The sequence below is a fragment of the Lichenostomus cassidix genome, chromosome 3, assembly GCF_008360975.1.
Source record: "Lichenostomus cassidix isolate B80296 chromosome 3, HeHo_3.0, whole genome shotgun sequence".
In the NCBI taxonomy this organism is placed as follows: Eukaryota; Metazoa; Chordata; class Aves; order Passeriformes; family Meliphagidae; genus Lichenostomus; species Lichenostomus cassidix.
In genome coordinates this window covers 46,637,347-46,659,182 of record NC_139483.1, presented here as the reverse complement: position 1 = coordinate 46,659,182, position 21,836 = coordinate 46,637,347, and the positions used below count along the sequence as shown (strand labels likewise).

The 21,836-nt window shown below is 34.7% G+C and overlaps 1 protein-coding gene across 11 annotated transcripts in view; it reads left to right on the top strand.

Moving 5' to 3' along the window:
- The window catches only part of STXBP5 (syntaxin binding protein 5), a 104,741-nt gene that overhangs the window by 72,293 nt on the left and 10,612 nt on the right, over positions 1 to 21,836 (top strand). For 2 of the 11 annotated variants that reach the window (XM_085055609.1, XM_085055598.1), the window contains 6 exons: positions 3,431 to 3,496; positions 6,831 to 6,890; positions 6,989 to 7,036; positions 13,977 to 14,027; positions 18,179 to 18,418; positions 19,834 to 20,203. In XM_085055609.1, coding sequence (XP_084911735.1) covers positions 3,431 to 3,496; positions 6,831 to 6,890; positions 6,989 to 7,036; positions 13,977 to 14,027; positions 18,179 to 18,418; positions 19,834 to 20,203 — 835 coding nt within the window. The remainder of the gene's footprint in view (positions 1 to 3,430; positions 3,497 to 6,830; positions 6,891 to 6,988; positions 7,037 to 13,976; positions 14,028 to 18,178; positions 18,419 to 19,833; positions 20,204 to 21,836) is intronic. The other 9 variants (XM_085055599.1, XM_085055600.1, XM_085055602.1 and 6 more) reach the window with 9 other exon arrangements.

Sequence of the window (21,836 nt, the reverse complement as noted above, 5' to 3'; positions counted from 1 at the left end):
ACAGTGTCATCAGGTGCTTGTCAAGGTTAAAAACAAAATCAACTTTTGCCTTCAGACTCTTAATAGTGGGGTGGGGTGTAGAAAATCAACTCCGGCCATGTGCCTTAAGACATGAAATGTGTAAGTAAGAGCTTTATAGTGTGATGAAAACTATACACAGTGGAGGCTTACACTATTTAGAGACCTTTGCTTGATATACTGTTTGCTAAATATGACAGGAGCCATTAAATCAATACTGATAAAAAATTGAGACAAGTCATAATTTCATAATGAAATCGCTGTTATTTTTTTCCTGCTTAGTTACATGAGTTCACAGAACACACAAATCTTAACTGGTTTTTTGCAAATTACTGGTGGGGAGAGTTAAGAGATTTTATGTGACTTTTTGATTAGCACAATAGAATACAACTCTTTTGAAGTATTTCCTAGTTGTGCCAGAGGCAGTCTAGGTTTCTGACAAAACTGAAGCAGTTCTTACGTGCATGTGACTTTTAAAAATTTTTATTATACATCAGAAAGCTTTTTGACAGTAATCTATGAGTGATTCAGAAGTGGGATTGAGACAAACTGGAAGAGAATATATGCCTGGAACTCTTCTGGGGTTGCTTGGTCATACTCTTTTTCCCATCCCCCTTCATGAGCTATTTGAATTTTTAACTTAAATGTTGTGAGACCAACATCAGCTGTGACTGACATCAGCTGTTTGATTGTTGAGTTTGGGGATTTTACTCTGTTGTCCAGGTTAATTGTTTTTAATTCTAACATTTACATCTTCATATCAAGTTACATTTAGTTGTAATACTTAATTGGGATGTCTTCCAGTCAAGTTGTAGGTTCTTCTGAGATATGTCTGCTTAAAGCTTATGCTAAAAACTGATAAAAGTCTCATGAAATTTATTTACGCATCAGTTAATTTAAGATGTAATTCTAGGGAGTTATTAATGCAGCATGGTAGTGATGTCTTTTATCACATTATTTGATTTTTGGTAATTCGGAGGGTTTTCAAATTTCTTGCTTCTGGAGTTCACAGAGATAAACTAAAAGCTTATTAGAAGGTCACTTGTGCATCTATTGGTGTTATAGAAGGTTATAGTTTTTGCAGTTCTGAAACAGAAACTCTTGGATCGATTTGCTTTTGTAATTCGTAGCAATTTGCATGGATACTATGAGCCTGAAACCAGAGAACTTTTCCAGGAGACCTGTCTTCCTTTCAGTGTTCCTATCAAAATACCTGGGGTTTTAAGATGAGCAGCAATAGAGATTGTCTTGCAAGTTTCTTCAGCTTGGTCATGGACAGACCCGTCTAGTTCACAGGCTAAGATCATTCTTGGTTTACTCTGCTTGTTTTAATTACTAATAAAATCATATTTAAAAATACTTTTCATCTATTCCTCTTCCTTTTCTCTCCCCTAAGTAATAGCAGTAATAACTGTGAATAGATTTCCAAGGTTTACGTGCCATAATGATTACCATAATGCGCACTTGCTCTTATTATTAATTAAGATGTATATTAATCAAATTATAGCCTTGAGACTTCTTACAAAGAATTCAAGTGTGCAGGTGTATGACTTCATTCTTGGCGAAAGACTATTCCTGTCAATTCATGAATTTTCATAGGAGAACTAGAGCAAGAAGTTAAACTCTTCTTTTGAAGGTAAAGAATTAATCTTTATGGAAAAGAGGAAATTGTGTTCCTGAACTGTATGTTTGGATTTCTTTGGTTTTGGTCCTGAAGGGGCAACTACTTCTAAGAGCACAGTATGGGTTTATACTCCCAGCATGCTGCTATATAAAACTTCTATTGTTTGTTGTGAAAGCAAAATCAGGATTTAAAAAAATATCTTCTTATGCAATCCTGTCTAGTTCAAAGCATTTAGTCTCCCATGCCTGTTTAAAACTATGATTATCCCATAGTGTTCATTTACTGACAGATGACTAAATAAATTGCTTTTTTCTTTCTCCACTGTAGTGCACTTCCTGGAATTTCATTTGTCATTTTAGAATTTAAATTGCTTCCAGGGCTGTTAAATGTAGGGTTAACAAAGCCCTAAGGTCATTTGACCATTCAATCTCAGTTCTAGTCTTTGAGTTTTGGGGTTTAAGCTATACATGCTCTTAGTAATCTTAAAAAAGACTTGAATAAATGGAGCTCTTAATGCAACATGCTTTCAATGTGTTCCATATTGATATGGTATTTCAGTAGAACCGTTTTCCCTTTAAACTATTAACTTCTGGTTTAGTGTTTGGAAGTTTTAAACCTTTGATAGAGTAGACCTGTAGTTGTATTTTTGTTTGACAGATATATACAGATGCACTTGTGAATGTGTAGTGTACAGTTTGTATAGACAGGCTTTCCATGTGATGCCTTTCCTTATCCATTACCATTACACCTTTCTAACTTTTTGAGTATTGGAAATATTTGTGTGCATGCAAAACCCTCTAATTTTTACTAATATTTCTTAGCTATTACTGTTCAGTATTACATGCTTGTTTGCCTTAGAATAATTCATTATTCATCACATCATTAAATTTCTGTAGGAACACTTCATTATATAAACCTGAGGATGCATTACTAACCTTAAAATATCAACAAAATGCACTTCTCTTAATTGTGCAATTGTGGGCAGTCTTGACAGCAATTTCTTGTCAAAAAGAAAAACAGAGAAATTCCTTGTATGCATTCAGTTTGTGCCATGGAATAATATTTAGGACCATTTTGAGGCAGCTTCCATCTTTTGTATCTGATTGAGTATGACTAGGTTTTATTTCCTTCACTGGAATGAAAGGAATTAGCTTTCAGATGTTAACATACATCTGTGGTCATTCAAATTTATCAGATTTGATGATGTAAGAAATTCAGTGTAATTCCTCCATACAAGGGAGAGCACCTATATAAGCACCCTAAGATCTGAATTCTCTAAGTGACATTAATAAGGAGTTTTCTGGAAAATTAATTTGGCAATACAAATTGGCAAATACAAAGCATATCACTGTAACAGTGGCAAAATAATTTGAAAAAAGGCACTGTAGTTTAACACATCATGTCTTTGTAATCTTCAAGACCCTCTTTTATCTGATTTTCTTTTGCAATTACATTTTTAGTATAACTCTGGGGTTTTTTTCAAAACGATTTGTTTGTTCTTAATATATCTGTAGCATGTAAATAATTAACTGTTCTGATAAGTTCGTCTTTCTGAAAATATAGTGATTTTTTACTGAATTTTATTGAGGGAGTGTATTTTGCCAAAAAAACTTTAGCAGGAAGAAGTGACTCTACAGTTACTGTGGGTAATGTCAAAGAAAGTAATATGTAAAAGAAATTCTATCACAACTGGCTTGTTTATCTCTAGTAAGAAATAAGTTCCTGACTGCAGTGGAAGTAAAAATAAAATAGCAACTGTATTTATAATACACTGGTTTTGTGTTTCAGCAGGTCTGTGTGATATTAATGAAGGTACTGTGGTGCCAGAAGACCGCTGCAAGTCACCCACATCAGGTAATCATAACTTTCACTGATGTTCAGCTTCTTATTTTCCCAGAAGATGGCATGCATTAAGTTAACACTTACTTGTTAAGTAATTATGTAAGACCTGTTTTCCTCACACAGAATGTTTGAACTGTCATAAATTTTACCCTGTTGCACAACTGCACTTTTAAAACAAGGCTGACTTAAGAGATGCAGTAGGAATATGTCATAAAGATGAGTGAAGAGAGATGTAAGCTGAAATACTTAGCCTCAGGGAACATACTGCACAATGTAATTTTGAAGCATTGACAAGAGATGCACAAATTCTTGTAATAGTTCATGTGATTGTGTTTTGTATTCCTCAAAAGTAGTAAAGGTTATTTATGAGCAAGTTTACTTCTGCTTCCTCATAAGTGGCAAACTACTGTTTTTCTGTGGAATCATAAGTCTTCAGACACCAGCATCCTGAAGAAGTAGGAGTTCCCTACTTAACACTCCTCCTACCTCACCATATTTTGGTTTTACTTTTCAGTTGCCACTGCTGTATGTGACTATTTTAAATGAAATCTTCAAGATTTATTAGTTTAATATTGGCTAGTTGAGGCTTTTACTATGTAAATACTTCATAATGCATGTCAATATGTAGTATTAGAATGAATAGTTTTTGTAGTAGCTAAAAATTGTCACTTATTGCTCTGAGAACTTTTAAAGATGTCATTTTGTGTCATTCAAAACTACTCGAGGTTAAAGGACTCAACTGCAGATTTAAATGAAGCACTAATGTACTGAAAAATGCTAATCAAGGTGGGAGTCTAAAGATAGATTCCTTTTCTATTGTAGCCTCTATCTTTTAAAGCCAAGTTGAAAGCATAACAAACCAAAACATTGTGTTTGTAGCTCTAGTAGAAATTTTAACATAAATTTTAATTTCTGAGTTGACAATTGTCTTTTGATGTTCATTTTAAATTGTGCAAAACCCTCCTCTAGATCAATCAATGTCATTTTCATTTTTGCTAGCTCTTTCTTAGAGTAAATTTGATTTATTTACAATTAAAGCAAAACATGGCTGGGAATTTTGATTAAAAGTCTTAGCCGAAGACATGATTTCATGACAAACCTGTGTTTCTAAGTGCTGGCATGCTGAAATCATCAACTTCAATATAGTTTATAATGAAGGCATTTTTTATGGTGTTGAGAATAAAGTGCATGTTTCCTATTTCATTTTTATTTATTGGGACCAATGTCTGTAAACCATTTGCTACTCACTGCTGCAGTTGCAGTAAATATTTTCTCTATCTTGGCTGCTGATAGTTATCAATCTCACTAAGGTATTTGAATTTGACCCACATAAAAGTCTGGGCTAAATCTAATTCCTGGTACCCTGCTATAAAATGTATGCAATGAACAGCTGATGAATTTTAACCTTTCATGTGTATCCTTTTTCCCCTGGCTCTGGCATCACCCAAATATCAGCCCAAACAACTTCTAGCTTGTAATGCTTAAACTTGGAACACTGTGTAGTTTAAATAAGAGGGTTTCATTAATGAGTTAGTGTTGGAGTACAGTAAAACTCAATTCACTATTTCACCAACAGTGCTATGAAGGCAAGTCCAAAGATGAAAATTAAGGTTTATAGAAAACTCACAAATTTAACAATTGGCTTTTCCTACCTTCCCCCTGCTTGTTCGAGCTGTGTGAGCTGAAGTAGGTTAAAAAATAATGTGTAAAGTACCAAAACGAGTGAATGGACAAAAGATGAAGGGGGAATATAACTATTTCATTCCCCTGTAAAATAGAAATTTCTAGTAGTGAGGTTGGACTGTGCCTTGTTTCCCTAAATTCTATCCTCTGCTCTCAGTGAATGAGATGAAGTTTATGGTAGATTTCTCAATTTTTCCTTTGAAAAAACTTGGAGGCACCACCCTGATATGGAAATCTTTTGTTGATATTTGTGAAGAGAGAAGAACTGTAATTCTTTAGGTTTGATTTGAGTTTTATATCTTTTCTGGGCAACAGCACAGGACTGGAAAGAAGCTTGAAAGTGGCATTTAGCTTTCAGAAGTAAGAGGACCTTTTAGAAAAATGTACTGCAGAGTACTGGCAAGCTTGAGAAGCAGGATGGGGGCTAAATTGAAGGAAGCCTTTTGCAGTCTAGAGGCTTTCTAGTTAAGAGGAAAATGATTAAGATTAGAGGATGGGATTGGCAATTGAGTGCCTTTATTAGCTTTCATTGTTGCAGGATAATCTGTAAAAGAGTGATGTGTAAAAAAAGTCCACTGTTTGGGCTGAAGTCTGCAGTTGCTCAAATCCACCTTTCCATGTCCAGGTAAAGAGCAGTGGAAGGTTACTGCCATTAGATTTCCTCCAGTGGTGGTTATATAGATGAGAGGACTGTGAAAGGGACTACCTACCTGTGCAAGTAGGGAGAGTATCCTACCATTTCAGTAACACAGAACTATAGAAATACTTTGAAAATGCAGTAATGAAAATAGTCTTGTGTTCAGCTTTTTCCATAGAAGTCAAGCAGTAATAGGCTTAGAATCTGGGAGTGTTTATCTGACCTAAAATATTGTATAGCATTTAAACTGTCACATTTTTCTCCTGAGGACTGCCAAAATACTTGTTTTCTATTCTGATTTTACATTTCCACAACATAAAATCTGATTAAATTTGAAAATTTTTAGATGAATTGTGTTTTAATTTCCTGACAATGTTTTAATGTCATGACAATGGTAAGCCTGAAGCTGTGGTCTGTTGCCACCATCAGTTTTTCAGGTTTGGGATACAGAAAAATCCAGGTGGCAGTATTGGCTCAGAGTTGTCTGCAGAGTAGTTGAAGAACTATGGTCCAACAGTGATTCAATGCATTGGGAAAAAAAACCCAAACAGATTTATAGAACTTGCGTTTATTGTTACAGCTGTGTTTTGTGAATCGTAATTTAGGCTAATCTTTGTGTCTGGAGCAATGATTAGTAGAGCCAATTAGTTATTCAGTATAAACATTTGTTCAAAGGGGGAAATATTTCTAGCAATAAACTCACTGCAATGTGCAGCGTTGTACCTTGCATTATAATTTCTGTGGCTAATCCCGATGTGGCAGAATTCTGCCAAAGTATTTTGTACTTTATAATATCTAGTACTGCTACAGAGAATACCAATATCAGTATGTTTTCTTTGTATCTTTGTTAAACTCCAAGCTTGTATTTGATATTGTATAATATATGTATACATATATTGTATAATATATATATTATATATATTATATATATTGTATATGTATTAATATACTTTTTTTTTGTGTCAATGGAATATCCCCTTCATTCATGTAGAATATATATCCATTTCATTCTGTCTCCACTTGTAGGTTCTGGTTCACCAAACAATTCTGATGATGAACAAAAAATGAATAATTTTATAGAAAAGGGTACAGTATTTTTCTTTTTTCTAGTCTTATTTTTTCTTCAGTCCACCTTTTGATACATTTAGATTGATTTTTTTTTTTAATTAAAATATTGTTTACAGTGAAGACCAAAAGCAGAAAGTTTTCCAAGATGGTAACCAATGACATAGGTAGGAACTAGAAAAATTCTACTCTTTCTAATCCAGTGCCTTACTCTATGCAGCACTAACCCAGCAGCAACAAAAAAAAAAAAAAGGCAAAATAACAGTCAAATTTCAAAGCATTGTTATTAATCTTTTTATTCTTGATGCTAATTGGTAATTCTATGGGCTGCTTCTCTGTTAAATACTGGGCACAGTAATTTAAAAAAATCAAAGATTATTGGTGGTTTAAATTCTCTGGTTTTACAATTGCACTTCTCTGTTCTTCTGGATGGGTGAATTTCTAATGCATAGTAAGAGTTCAGTCTGTGCAAGTCACAACATGATTCCACTACTTTTGCAAAGGTGCGCTGGTTTGGGGAACATATGGCTGATACAATTTCTTTTTTATATGTTGTATTCATAGCCATATGGTCAGATTTTTATATGAATATGGTCAAGAAAGGGGTACTATTTTGGTTTCGTTTATTCATCTGGAAGAGGACTTGCTTATATATATAAGTATACATATATTTATATTTTTTTATATATATGTATGTGTGTGTGTATATATATTATATATATATATTTATATTTATATATTTATATATATACACACCCCAGTGCTGTTCCAGAACTCTCTTTGCTTTTCTGCATCCAGCGGTGACACAATACCCTACCAGCTCTAGACTTGTGTCTTAACAGATTGGCAACAAAATTGCATTGGGATATGTTGTATGCAGGTAGATTGAACCCTTTTATGGTTGGAATGGAAATAACTCTGCTTCTGATGGCTTTATTTATTTCATTGAATAAATGAAAGTGAGAGGTTGTATGATTTAATTTTGGTGAAGGGACTCTTCTTCCTTACTGGGATATGGTTACTTTCATTGCACAATCACTTTGTTAATGGTTCATTTTGTTTTCATTTAGCAAATTAGTATATCATTGCAGGATGATTTCATTTTATTTATTCACTCAGTTTAGGTTGAAATGACTTTATATAGTAGAACTGTTCTCTAAACTACTCTTTCATAGGTTTTGTGGAACCATAGTTTAAGACTAGGGAGGAAGAGGTTTCTTTTCCTAAAGTCTCCCTTTGGGTTTTCTGTTTGGCAATTTAAGTTTTATCCTAAATTATTAATCCCTTTCATCACAATTCAGTATTTGAGACAAAGAATCATTCAAAATTCAGTGAATTCAGTGAGACAAATATGAGTATGACAAACTAATCCTTGAAATTTGTGGTACAGCATGAGAAAGTACTGTACAAAGGGCATATTCTTGCTCTGTGTTGAGTTCTTGCAATGATATCAGAAAGGGCAGGGAATATGAATTTTGAGCAAAAGTCTGAATATAAGTCAAGAAAGCAAGTGGCTGTCAATAATATAATGTGAATTCATCTAGAATTAAAAAGAAATTATTATCTTTCACATGTGCATCAATATATTCCCCTAAAGGAAATTCAGGGTAACTAGAACCTAATGTTCAGGTCTTCTAATGAGAAAAAACAACACCTAATCTTGTGCATGTTATATCAATGTCCATTGAGGTAATATTTCCCTTTTGTCTCTTTTGATCATACAACACACTGTCTTGTGCAAAACACGTGGAAAGTTTGACTGACTGTGACCTTTTTTTTACCACTTCTTTTCAAAGAGTTATGTTGGAGCATTAATAAAGCATGCTAATGATGATTCAGTAGAGCCATTCACATCTGTTTCAGCTTGAAGCCTTTCAAATGAAAGTATTGTGAATGTTTCTCACAGCTAAAAAAAGCAAAACATTTATTTATAAGCAATTCATTCTTCAGGGTGTAAGTTATACTGTGATTTGTGTAATTTTCACAGTTTATTGGAAGCTTAAAGATAATTATTTATTTTGCATTTTCTTAGTTTTGAGTGGTTTGCTGTGCACTGAATGTGGTTGTTTCACTGCCATGTTTTCTATAGCTTATCTGGCATGCTTATTCTAGCTCTCTCTGAACTTACATTCTAAGCTCTTTCACATAAATAAAACACCTCTTGTGTGTTAACGGTTGCATGGTTTTGCTTTTCATTGCTTTAAACTGAATTGACAACCTATTGTGAATGGACAGTGAGTTTTGTAAAATGTGTCTCTGTCGTTAATATCATCATGTTGTATGGAACAAATTGTTTGCCATCAACTGCGTTCTGAGGGATGAATTTGATGTATTTTATGTACGTGGCATGGTCATAGCTCTGCACTGGCACATAGTGCAGTCAGTTCAAGTTCTTTCTCTTCTGTGTCAATGTGTGCAATACAACCTGCTAAATGTGGTGCAAAATAGAATTAGAATCATTTACATTGATAACTTCAGTTGCTGTTAATATCACTCTCATGTTTGTCACATGGGAACAGGGAGAAAAGAAACACTGCTAGCAAAGAGTGAAGTAATTTCATTTCAGCAATAGGGCTGCAAGGTGCTAACATAACACACAAAGTTACAAATATGAAGCCTTTGTCAATTTAATCACTTTACTGCAACTGAGGTAGAGGCATTGTAATTTCTGCAGATTCCTATAATTAGTGACAGTATCAAACAAGGATTCTGTGATTGGTGAGAGGATCAAAAAAAACACATACCACTGAAACAATAGCCCGAGTAAAACAATATGCAAATGCTTCATGTACCAACACTTGCAGAACAGTTGGTCTGGTTTGGTTTTTTTTCTGAGTATTCAACAACAAATGGTCTGTGCTAACAAACAGATGGTAAATCAAGTTAAAGACCTGTTGTGAATATGCTGATTTTGGGTCATGTTTCCCTTTTATTTGCATCAAAGATGAGCCTTGAAAAAATTATGTTTAATGGTTACCTTGGAAATTTTGAGATACTTGATTTAACTAATCATTTCTAGAAATTTTAGAAAGTACTATGACCATTATTGAATCCAACCCATTCTCATACTAATGTCATATATTTGAAAGTGCAAATATGCTGTGAAGTAATAGAAGTATACTAAATGTAGATGAATTTACAAAAAGAAGAATTGGTAGGAAGTACTTAATTTCTAAGGCTGTGTCATTTTTATAGAAAGACATTGGGATCCAACTTCTGTGGAAGCAAAACCTTTAGCTATTTTACTCATAATTTGGTCAGTTAAATATTTGGCATGAAGAGATACAGATGATTAAATATTACAGCTACAAGTTGTGTTGGAAGTTAAGACGTAACAACCATTTCTGGAAAAACCTTTAAGAAATGTGCCTGCAAAATTTGGTAGATTTTAAGACCTTTATAACTGTTCTAGTAGCCTACATGTCAAATACGTCTCAGAAAAATTGGTCTTCTTTTTTGCACTTTATGAACTTAAAAGTAATTGCAAACAGTAGACACACCTAAGCAGAGTATACTTAATTCTAAATTTATTATAATCCATGCTGTTAGTACAGGCATAAGTTTTTTCCCATTTGTCACATTCTAAGTGTACACCTAAATTTTTCATACACTGCTAAAATAATTGACTGTTAATGCTGTTGTTATGAAATCAAATTTTAAGACATTAATTTTAAGTTTGCATTTGCCCTAATTTCAAAACCGTTTCTTTCAATGTGTTTGTAATACTTTTATCTAATTTTGGATGTATCCAAGTACATGGTTTCTTACAGTTTCTTGTAAAATGATTTTATTATTCTCATATGAATTTTAGCGATTTCAAAGTTTAATTGGTAATGTAAATATTTCACTCTGTGTAGTTGTCAAATATAGAATAATTTGGGAATCTTGGTATCTCTAACAAATTCTAAGCTGCTTAGTTATTTCTCATGTGACATTATATGAAATAGGCTTCATAAACTGTTCTCCTTCATAATCTTTAGAATTTTATTTTAAAGGGTTTGGACTGTTTCCTTAAAAAAAGGAATGGAGGAGAAATCACCGTATAGCTTTCAAACTGATGTGCTCTACATTTTAAAGTGCCAGCTCAGGATAACCCGCTGCAATTGAAATGCAACTGTGACTTCTAAGCCACAGATTCCTATTGAGAGTTCAGTCATGTCTCAGCCTTCAGGTTCTCTTCACTGAATTGAAGGTTGTGCCTGCTATAGTGGCACATAGCATGTTATGGCAAAGCAGTCTTTCATATTTTAACACCTGCCTTCCCAAGCCTGACCTGTGAGAAATCTCCAAGAATCTTTGCATTTCGACAGTTCTCTAATGTGATACTTAATTATATATATATTGACAGAATGTGTGTGCACCTGTGTATTACCTAGGTTTTCTAATTGAGAGGAATATTAAATGTAGGTCTAAACCCAGGCAAAATAATCACAGTTGCCTTAAAAGCAGTGGGGAGCAAAACAGCTCTGCGATCCGTGTGTCCTTGTCTCGCACCAGTCTGGGCTGTAAGTGCAGCAGCAACCACCACCCCAGGAGAGGTATTCAGCTCTGACATGACAGCTACTGCTCGAGGTCAGCCACACAGCGCAGCAGGGGCAGTCAGCATCACCCCTGCTTTTGTGCAGCTGGAGTGAGAAGTCTGGAACTGAATGCTCTCTCTGTAGATCTCCATCCTGTATCTTCCATTTTTCTGACATATCTTTTGCTTTGTACAAGGTGTCTAGCATCTTGCTGTTTTCAACTGAGGCATAAGAAAACTGATTTTGTTAAAACTGTTGTAAAATTTAAGCTAATGTGAATTCAAGCAGGTTTTTTTGTACTGAGTAATGTTAGTTAAAAAGGGCTTAGCTGATTAAATGTTCCTATTTTCTTACTGGATGTTTAGGTAGTTTTTTCTTTAAACACAAGATGGCACCATTGCTGTTGGAATAGGTTCTTAATTCTCATTTACATTTGAATTATTGAGGTTTCTGACACATTAACATATGTTTTGAAATGTTGGGGGTTTTCTGCATAGCACAGTAATTCACAATTTCCAGTAATGATATCCTTTTTAACAATTCATGTATCCTCTTGTCCTATTAATGAGGCATAGTTCAGTGTATGTTGAAAATTGCCTGACAAATTTGTTTTATCTAACCAACATAGTTCACACAGCTGGCCTTTCAGCAAGGAACAAAAAGCTAAAACTGGATCAGCTCTCAGAATCCAACACACTTGCCTGTACTTGCTATTTTCTGTTGTATTATCTGTTACCTAGTATGTTCTTTTTTTTCCTTTTTTTAAAATTTTTTTCCCAGTTGTTAAGATTGTGCTGAAGGTTTCTATTTGAAAAGCCAAGAGTGACTGTACTGGTCTTCAATTAGCTAATTGGTTAAGATATTTTACACATGGTGAAAGCTGTTAAAAGCCAAAAATAGCTCCAGTTATTTTCTGTGTACATACTTGAGGTTTTGTTCAGTATCTCAGCTCTTATTATTTAAATGTCTAACAAAGAAAACAAGTGTTATGAGGAATGCCTATCTTGTAATTCACTATTCCAGATGGGATTTCATGATCTCTCTGCAAGCTGGTTTAAGTCATTAGTGCTGTTGTGTACTCTGGTTTTCTGTTCACATATCTGAGCTCTGATATGAAATAGCAGTTGTTGTTTGGAAGCAACCCTTGGCAGAAACCTCATTTAGATGAGTTTTGGTTTCAGCTTTAAGCTATGTATTTGCCAGTGCTAATGCAAGGAAGAAGGTAGAAAACTTGTAGTCAGGCTGCACTTTTCAGTTTCAGCCTGCACTAAAATAAGTGATTAGCATTTCTGCCTCAGAGTAAGTAATTTCAATTTAATTCAAACATACTTTTAACATTGACACATGAAGGAAATTGGAAGATTATTTCTGGAGTCTTGTTCTCAATTTTTTATGATGTATGACAGGAATAAAACTGTTCAGCTATTCAGATAACTAGCATTTGCAATATTGATGAGCATAATTGATGATACTGTGAAGTATTTCACTTTTTGAAGGAGTGGAAGTAACTTTAAATCACATGCTGTTCTTCAGGGTATGTAGAAATTGGAATGATTACTGTTAAAGGGATAATTAGAATGAGTTAACTCCATTTATAACAGAGAAAAGCAGCAAGATTCAGGCTGCTTTGAGCGGTAGCCATTTGAAGGTACTCTTAGAATTATAAGGCTGTGCTCAATACCTACTTTAGGAAAAGAGGTATTACCCATGCAAGATGGTGAAGAATTAAATGATACATCAAAACTGAAGCATGTGGCTGGGATATAAATTCAGAGTGTAGTCCTGGTCAAGTAGATAAACTGTATCAAAATAATTCCATCTCCAGTAATTATTGAAAGAAAGATGGAAGGGAGATGTATGCCTTCTAATTTATTTGTGACTTTTTATAGCATCATTTGTTTGTGTTGTACTGCAGTTTAAATGGACTGCAAATTTCCACTCCTATAAAAAGAATTTAAGTCAGGGATGAGTTGAAGTGCTGTTTTTCACTTGAGCAGTATTATCAAAGTTTTTCTATCTCTTTTTTTGAATGTGTTGCAAGCTTTTGTACACTGCTGACTTTATGATTATTCTCTGTAATGCCTTCATTCTTCTAAGGTTGTGGATTGCATCTCAGATGCTTAGCTTTTTAATACACATGTGCATTAATTTTAGTGTAATTTCTTTCTTTTTCTTCTTTTTTTAATGTCTCAGGTTTGATCAGAAGGCAGGGCATAAGAAAGGGGGATGGGATCTTAACTTTGTGAGCATCAGTGCACATCCTTGCAGTTCTGTCCTCTCACCTGAGGAGTTAAAACTTGAGGTTGAGCCAAAGCCAAGTTCATCCAATACTTAAGTCCTGCCTGAAGCCTGAGGAGAAATCAAGCTCAGCAAAAGTCATAAGATGCTGTATCTAGGGATTTTGCTGTCTTCCATTATTTAGTTTGCACCCCTCACTTGTGGAAATGAGGCTCTGCTTTAGTGGAAATCCTGTAAAGTACCTCAATGAATGTAATAAACAATTATACATTAAATATTGCAAAAGCAAATAAGGACCAACAAAATTATGTTTATTCTTTTTAAAAAAAAGATATACTTCACTTTTCAGCAAAGATGTCCAGGAAGCTAAGTTTGCCAACTGAGTTAAAGCCTGATTTAGGTAAGTTTACATAGTTGATTTTATTTTTACTAAATCTGAATGTGAGTATGTTAAAGTAAGAGGCCTAAATTATGTAAGCTATCATGACTTTATGTTGCATTTATCTGAAGTGTAGAAATAAAATTTTAATTCCACTCTTTTTGGGGACTCTCAGGCACAAAATGTCATTGCTGTCATCATAAGGTAAGCCTGCAATTCCTGTATATGGCTTATCACACTTTCATCATAATTTTTAGGCATCTGTCACTCACTTTATCAGTAGTGCTGTGATAGCAAAAGCGTGAATAAGCAGACAACATTAGGAAGACTGCTGCCTGTTTAGGACCATCTGATACATTTTAAATTGAAAAATGAAAAATCTTAATAGGATATATTGAGGTCCTCTCAATAAATAGTTGGACATAGTTCCATAAATTTTGTCTTGTGACCACTCTCTCTAAATGGAAGCAATATACAGGTGTTTGGATGGATGACCAGTCTGAGAATTTGTTTTTCTTGAAAATGCACAGTAACTTTTTAAATAGGGATCAGCTCAGCTGTGAGGTCTGAGGTACTAAAGGTCATTGCGTTGCATAACTAAAACATCATACAAATGAGTAGGTTAGGATTTTTTTAATACTTTGACTGCCAGCTGGTAGATCAGATCCATCTTCCCTGTCTTGTTCTCTAAAGATGATGGGAGACAACTGTAGACCTCCAGCAGTAAATGCAGCTCCTTCTGCCTGCCACAGCTTGCTCCTCTTTCTGCAGCAGAATTGCTACTGCCAGCCCAGCAGAAGAGAGACAGGATCAGACTGGCAGCTGCAGCACTGTGTGTTTGACAGGTGCTGCTGCTATTGACAATGCAAAAACTCCCTGGCTCTGGGATATTCTGAAACTGAGCTGGACCACCCTGATGTACAGTTACAGCTTGCCCCTCTCTGTGTGAAGTTGGAAGCAGCCCTCAGAGATTCTTTAATCTGAAGATTGGCAAGGATCCTTTGGCAGGGATACAGATGTTTGACAAATTAACCTCTGATCTATTCATGAGCCTTCAATAAATAAGTTTTTAGAAAAATACCAGACAAAGTTTCAGTGCTATATGGGCTAATTAGACAGATTTCCATTTATTTAATCAAATTTTCTTGGTTCCATATTAATTTTTTCTTGTCCTTTCTGCTATAAATAGGGTTAATAAGTACTCCCCATCTTTATTAGTAATTTTTTATGCTGTTGGAATCTTTCATCATATCTCTAATTTCATTTTTACAGGGTTTGGGGTTTTTTTGGTTGGTTTTTTTTTTTTACAAAATTCAGTTCCTCCTTCTTTAGGTTATGGTATCTAAACCTAGGGTGGTTTCTGTTAATCTCTTCTGAAATTGAACTCTTTCCTCATCTTTCTAAACTCAGTGTCTGGAACTAGAGTGATTTAACTGTGGCCGTCTTAGCGCAAAAGAGCAGAAGACTTTGATGACTCCTTTCAATATATTTCTGTTGTTCCGTGCCTCAATTACTGATGGTTTAGGGATAATTTTGGTATAGGGTAAATTTTATCACACTTGGCAAACTGGAACACGTTTATACTGAAATATTAACCAATTGTAATTCTGCTATTTTACTCACAATTCTCTGATGGCAGTAAGTACTTGGAAGTGTTATTTTTTTTCTAATGAAGACTTGAGAAAAGTGAATGCTGAAATTTTTCAAGTACTTTCCAATCCTGAAAGAGTTACAGTGTTTTCTGCATCACATAATATTTGCTCTTCCTTCTACTGAAATAATGAAAGGGGGTTTTGTCACATCATTTCTGGTATGCTCATAAAATAGTCTGTACCTTCTGAATTGTAATAGCCTTTGACTTGTTTTGACTTTGCATGTGTGTGAATAGCTGCGCTTAGAAGCCTCATTTTGTTCTGTGTAAAATTATTTTAGGTTTTCAGGTCTGTAAATAACTTCCTTAAGTGATTTTTTTTTTTTTTTTGCTTCTTTCTTATTTCATATTGGGTTAGCTTTTGCACAGTGCTTTTCAGTGTTGGCTTGCTTGTATTTTTGTCACTTATGTGGCCTTATCTACTGGCTGTAGGAGCCAACTCAAATGTCTTTCTCCTAAATTCATTATCCTTAACATTTTCTCTCATTTCTTTCCATGGCTTCTTGAAACCTACTCTTCCATGGTCTTGTTCTTTCAAACTAGTTTTCTGTCTTTAGATCTTTAATCTATCCCTTTTCCTTTTTGAACAGATAAAATCTAAAATATGTGTTTCTGTATTTATTCTTCTCTTTCTAAAACAGAAGTTATCCTGAACATACCCTAGTCTGCATTGTACCATTGCTTTTCAATGTTCTAATCCAGTGATTAAGATACTACTGCCACTAGGTGCTATTCCTTGCTTTACTTGCTCAAAAGAGCCTCATCTTTCCATTCTTCTGATGGTGTGTCATGGTTCATCACACTGCTATTCCTTCCTCTTCATCTGAATCTAATCCATTTACAACTTCTTCCTTGGCTTCAGGATAAATGGGATGCACTAAAGCTGTTAAACTTTGTACCCTTAGTTCTCTCTTCTGAATGGATTGTCCACTTGCAAAATCGCCCATATTGTCTGACAAGTTCGTTTTTATTGTTTGTGGTTTTTTCCTGTCCATTCCAATGCTGCTGGAATTTGTACTCATGCTCTTCAAGTCAACCAGCTAGAACTCACAAATGCACATCTAAAGCTATGCCTATTGCAGTTACTGTATGTTTGATTATATTCAGACTGATTAATCCATGTTAAAAAACCCATTAAATTAGTAAACATTCAAACCTGGAAAAAACAAGCATCATAAGAGGTGGTGGTCATTAGAAGACTTATAAAAACAAGTTATTATATTCATGGTTTTACACTGGATTTTTATTTAATGTGAAAACTTAAGATGTCAACATCTGAGTGGTTGAGGTAGTTGCTATAATCCATTTTTACATTTGACAGCTAAAATTCAACAGGACAATGTTTTTCCTATCCTTGTTGGAATGAGGCAATTATCTCCTGAGAAGATTCACTGTTTGTGTTAAGTAGATGTGTTTATTTAGTCAGTTAAGATCCAGTATGTATGCTGTCCAAATGCATGTTAGATATTCTTTGTAGAAAGTTTTTCAATAATTTAATGAAACTAACATAGTAATGCTTCCAAATAGTACATGGTTGAATGTTGTTCTTTACTTTTTAATCCTGCTTTAAAAATGTCAGTTGCATCTATACCCTATTCAAAAGATTTTTTTGAGTTCTCTACTCAAAAGATTTTTTGAGTTTTTTTTAAAAAGCATAATATGGATTGCATCAAACTTTTGCTGGTGAGGGCTGTCTTGTGCTCAGACTTTGAAAATGAGAAAATAAAGCATTAATTTTTGAATACATAGATAAATTCAGTGGATGCTGATGTATTTTAGATATTGCCACACCTACAGATAGCATACAGGGAGAGAGGAGCAGAACATTTACTTTTGCTAACATTAGAATTCACTTCTTTGCTAAGCAGTGAGCAAGACATCCTGAAAGGCTTTAGTGTTATTACTGGCACTATGCTACAGCAATCAAAGTGGAAATCTTCAGCTTTGCATAGCAGTACCAGGTGGCATTTGATAGCATTTGTTATCTCTCTTACTACAGGTTTGGGGGTTTGTAAATAGCCTGTTAGATTTCCTGCACAGATTGTCCTAAAGTGGGACAATACTGTGAGTCACTACAGGTCCCATGCTATCATGCTGTGAGGATGTCACTGCAGTTCCTAAAGTAAAATAGTTTTATCTTCATAAGATCAGTTAACAGTGTTCCATGGGAGCCAATATTTCTTCATCTGATCAATGAACTAATTGGCAGAAAGGTTTGTAATGCAATTTTTTTAAAGGAGTGCCACTTGATAACTATTGTTCTCTGGCTCTAGAAGACAGAGATATGCCTAAAAATTGTTCATGGTAATTACCTAATGGCGACCTCTGCAACAAAGATTGGGTGCTTTGCTTGAGATAGAGTAGGAAACTGGGCCATAAGGAAATAAGGCTAAGAATAGTGGGGTGATAATCAATAGATTTATAGTTAGTATGCAGATGATACTAAAAACAAAAAAAAAATTGAATTATCCTAATCCCTGCATTAAGCCATTCTTTTTAATTAATACTGATTTCTTTTCAGATGTCAAAGACAACTCTTTCAGTCGCTCCCGGAGTTCTAGTGTAACTAGCATTGATAAAGAGTCACGTGAGGCAATTTCAGCTCTTCATTTTTGTGAGACTTTCACAAGAAAGGCTGATACATCACCTTCCCCATGCCTGTGGGTTGGGACCACGCTGGGTACAGTGCTTGTCATTGTACTGAACTTACCCCCAGGAGGAGAGCAAAGACTTCTTCAGCCAGTAATTGTTTCTCCCAGTGGTATGTACAAAGCAGACAGACTAAAGTACACTTTGATAAAATATTGTTGTTGCTTTTCATATTTTTTTAAGAAATTGTTCAAGGTTTTCTTTTTAACTATTTTTTCATGAAAAATATATATTCCATTGATTTAGCTGCGAAGTTTAACAATCTAGATTACTTTATTACTAGAGTTTTTCAAATTGGGCGAGTGGAAAGTACAATCTCCTAAAATGTAAAAATAAAACTGTAGTGTATACTTGCTGAGAAAACAATTTTTGCAGTTGTTAAACAGAGATAGCAGGAGAGATTAACTGTATCAAGTGCTCAGTTTATTATTGTTTTTTAGTCATGAAGTAAGAATCAATCAGTTTACCTGCAGCAAGGAAAAGGAATGCAAACTGAGGCTATAAATTGAACAACTAGCTTGAAATATTAGTGATTAAAAATTCCTTTGGATTGCTGTGAAAGGTCTTGTATCTTGTTTTCCTGATGCACAGCAACTGATTTTGTTGTAATTATGTATTAATGGCTTATTGGCTATACTGGTAGGCATAGATTTAGCTTTCCTGCTACCAGTGTCTCATGCAGAGCCCACAGACGGTATCAAGCATACACATTGCAATGCTGTTTGATTGTAGTGATGATTAGGAGAGGTAACATTAGACAATATCTGGTTTCTGCCCATCGAGTAAGGTATTGGCAGCAGTGTTCAGATTTGGTAACATTTGGCCATAAAGGCAGGACTGCAGGCAAGACACTGTGTTTCATCACCAGATCTGCAGCATAATCCTTAAAAGATACTGCTTTATATTTTGTACTTAGCAAATGTTTATGGTGTTACTTATGTGGAATAAATTAAAGTAAATTTTTTAGAAAATATATTAGCTTAAGATCTGGCCTATGGAGTCTGATTTGAACAGTAAGAGGGAAACTTTCCATTTTCATTTTAAGCTAGGGAAGTGGGTTCAAGTGTGAACTTTAGGGGGGAAATAAAACTGCATATTGCTTGTTTGACCCAATTGAAGGAAAAGGTGGTGTCCACCTTTGATTAATAACATTTATTGTTGATAGTAAGCATACTGTGTTCTGGTCAGGAGAGAATGAAATGAGTTACGTTTGTGCCACTGAACTTGAATACAAATGTGTATGCCAGCCTGGCTCTCTTAATAAATGTATACATTGCCCTTGAAGTTAATGGAAGAGTATGCATACACTTAACCCTTGAAAATTGGTCTAATATTTTCTTAAGTACATTTTTGCTTCAATTGTTTTTAGATAAATGCCTAAAGGTTTGGGTACATGTTTTGCTACAGAGACAAACTGAAATTCTTCTTTTCTTTTCATTCTGCTAGCTTCTTAAAGGAATATTTTGTAGCTTGAAAAGCAATTTAGGAGAACTGTTTTAGAAATGTGTTCAACTACTTTTTTTCTAGGAACCATCCTGAGGCTAAAAGGGGCAATCTTGAGAATGGCTTTTTTGGACACCACAGGATCTTTGGTCCCACCAGCACATGAACCCTGGAGAGAACACAATGTTTCTGAAGATAAAGATGAAAAAGAAAAAGCAAAAAAGCGACGACCTGTCTCAGTGTCCCCTTCTTCCTCTCAGGAAATCAGTGAAAACCAATATGCAGTGATATGTTCAGAAAAGCAAGCAAAAGTTATCTCACTGCCATCCCAGAACTGTATTTATAAGCAAAATATAACAGAGACTTCTTTTGTTCTTCGTGGAGACATAGTGTCGTTGAGTAACAGTATCTGCCTTGCATGTTTCTGTGCCAATGGACATATTATGACTTTTAGGTAAGACTTGTTTGATAGTAACTTAAGTATAAAAAGAAGAAATAGTCTTCTGCTACACAGAAAGGTTCCTTTTCCATAGGCTGATGAATTTTAAAAAATACAAAAACATTCGCTCAGGGTTGATGATTCTTCAGCACTTGAGCCTGGATAATTTTGGTTGCACATACCTGTTAGTTATGCCTTTAAAACATAAAAAGGTTTACCACTTTAGCTCAAGCCACTCTGATTCAACCCACAGTTCCAAATGGGTGACGTGGGTCCATGAGTTGAAGTTTGTCTAGAAGCTGAATTTACTCCTTGATGGAGAAAACCACCTTGAGTCAGATCTTTAGCTTGTACCTGACCAGAACTCTGCCTATTTTTGTGCAGCTGTTTGCCTCACACTCATGTCTCAATCATAACATTTTGTTGTGTACCTTGCTTGCATCTTAAAGGCCTTAAATTCAGGCTATGAAGGCAAGGTTAATTGCTAGTAGTTGTATAGTAATAAGTCATCTAAAGTAAGGGGTTTAAGTTATGAGTTTAAATGTGGAGTAGTAGTAGTAGTGTTTAAATATACTTACATGTCACCTGTGTAACTTTCATGTCATTTAAGTGCTATTTTATTCTGAACAGCAGTGTGTATATACTTACACCCTTGCACCTGCAGTTTAGTTGTTGCCTAATGATAAGATGAATGTGGAACATGACCCTATAAACATTATGTCAGTAAAGTTCCTAAAAGATTATATTTAAGGTTGCCAAAAGAAGCTTTGAGCTTGGAAAATTCTGTAAAAAACACTTCTGTCAGAAGTTGTTAGGACTAACACTAAAACTGATGCAATCAAAACTTGTTTTTTAATTGTAGTATGTAAGTCTGTAACTCCATTGATGTATATCCCATGTTTTATATATTCTAAACATCCCTACAAAATGCTGTTCACCTTGCAGGGCAAACAGTATTGTTTTTCCTAATCAAAACTAAACTTAGTAATGTTCAGATACCAAATATTGAAACAGATCCTGTCGTCTTCAGGATTCACATAATTTTCTAATGAACCCTGCATATGTACTAAATTATAAATGCTGAATTGTTACCTGTGTGGGGAAGTTGGATGAATTGCTGCTGGGCAATGGACCTTAGAGGCAGTTAGTGTAAAGTTGTCAGAGCACTGCGTCATACCCAAGATGCCCAATACTTATCTACTGATATAAATTCAGATAGGACTTAATAACAAACAATCTGTAACAAAAACAATGAAAATGCTCTCGTGGATGTCACACTTGTCCTATCTGATCTAATGTTTTTGTGTTTGGAAGCTGCAATAATATTTTATCTTTCCACTGATCTGAAGCAAAACACTTCCATGTTACTGACACTCTCTTAGGAATATTCTTATTTTAGATGTATGCATGGCAGAGGTGTCATATCTTGGTGATATGCTTACAAGAGAATATTGCTTTTTATTTCTCACTTTTAAAACGTGCCTCCAAAGGCAATCTCAGAATCATTAAAAAAAACCGAAAAACAAAACAAGGCAACCTGACACTTTTGAGGTTACTACATCTTTCCTTGGTTTTAACTTCACTTTGCCCCTTTGCTGCTTTTTTAGTGTCTACAAATAATAATCTTATGTGGATTGTGTCTGCAGCA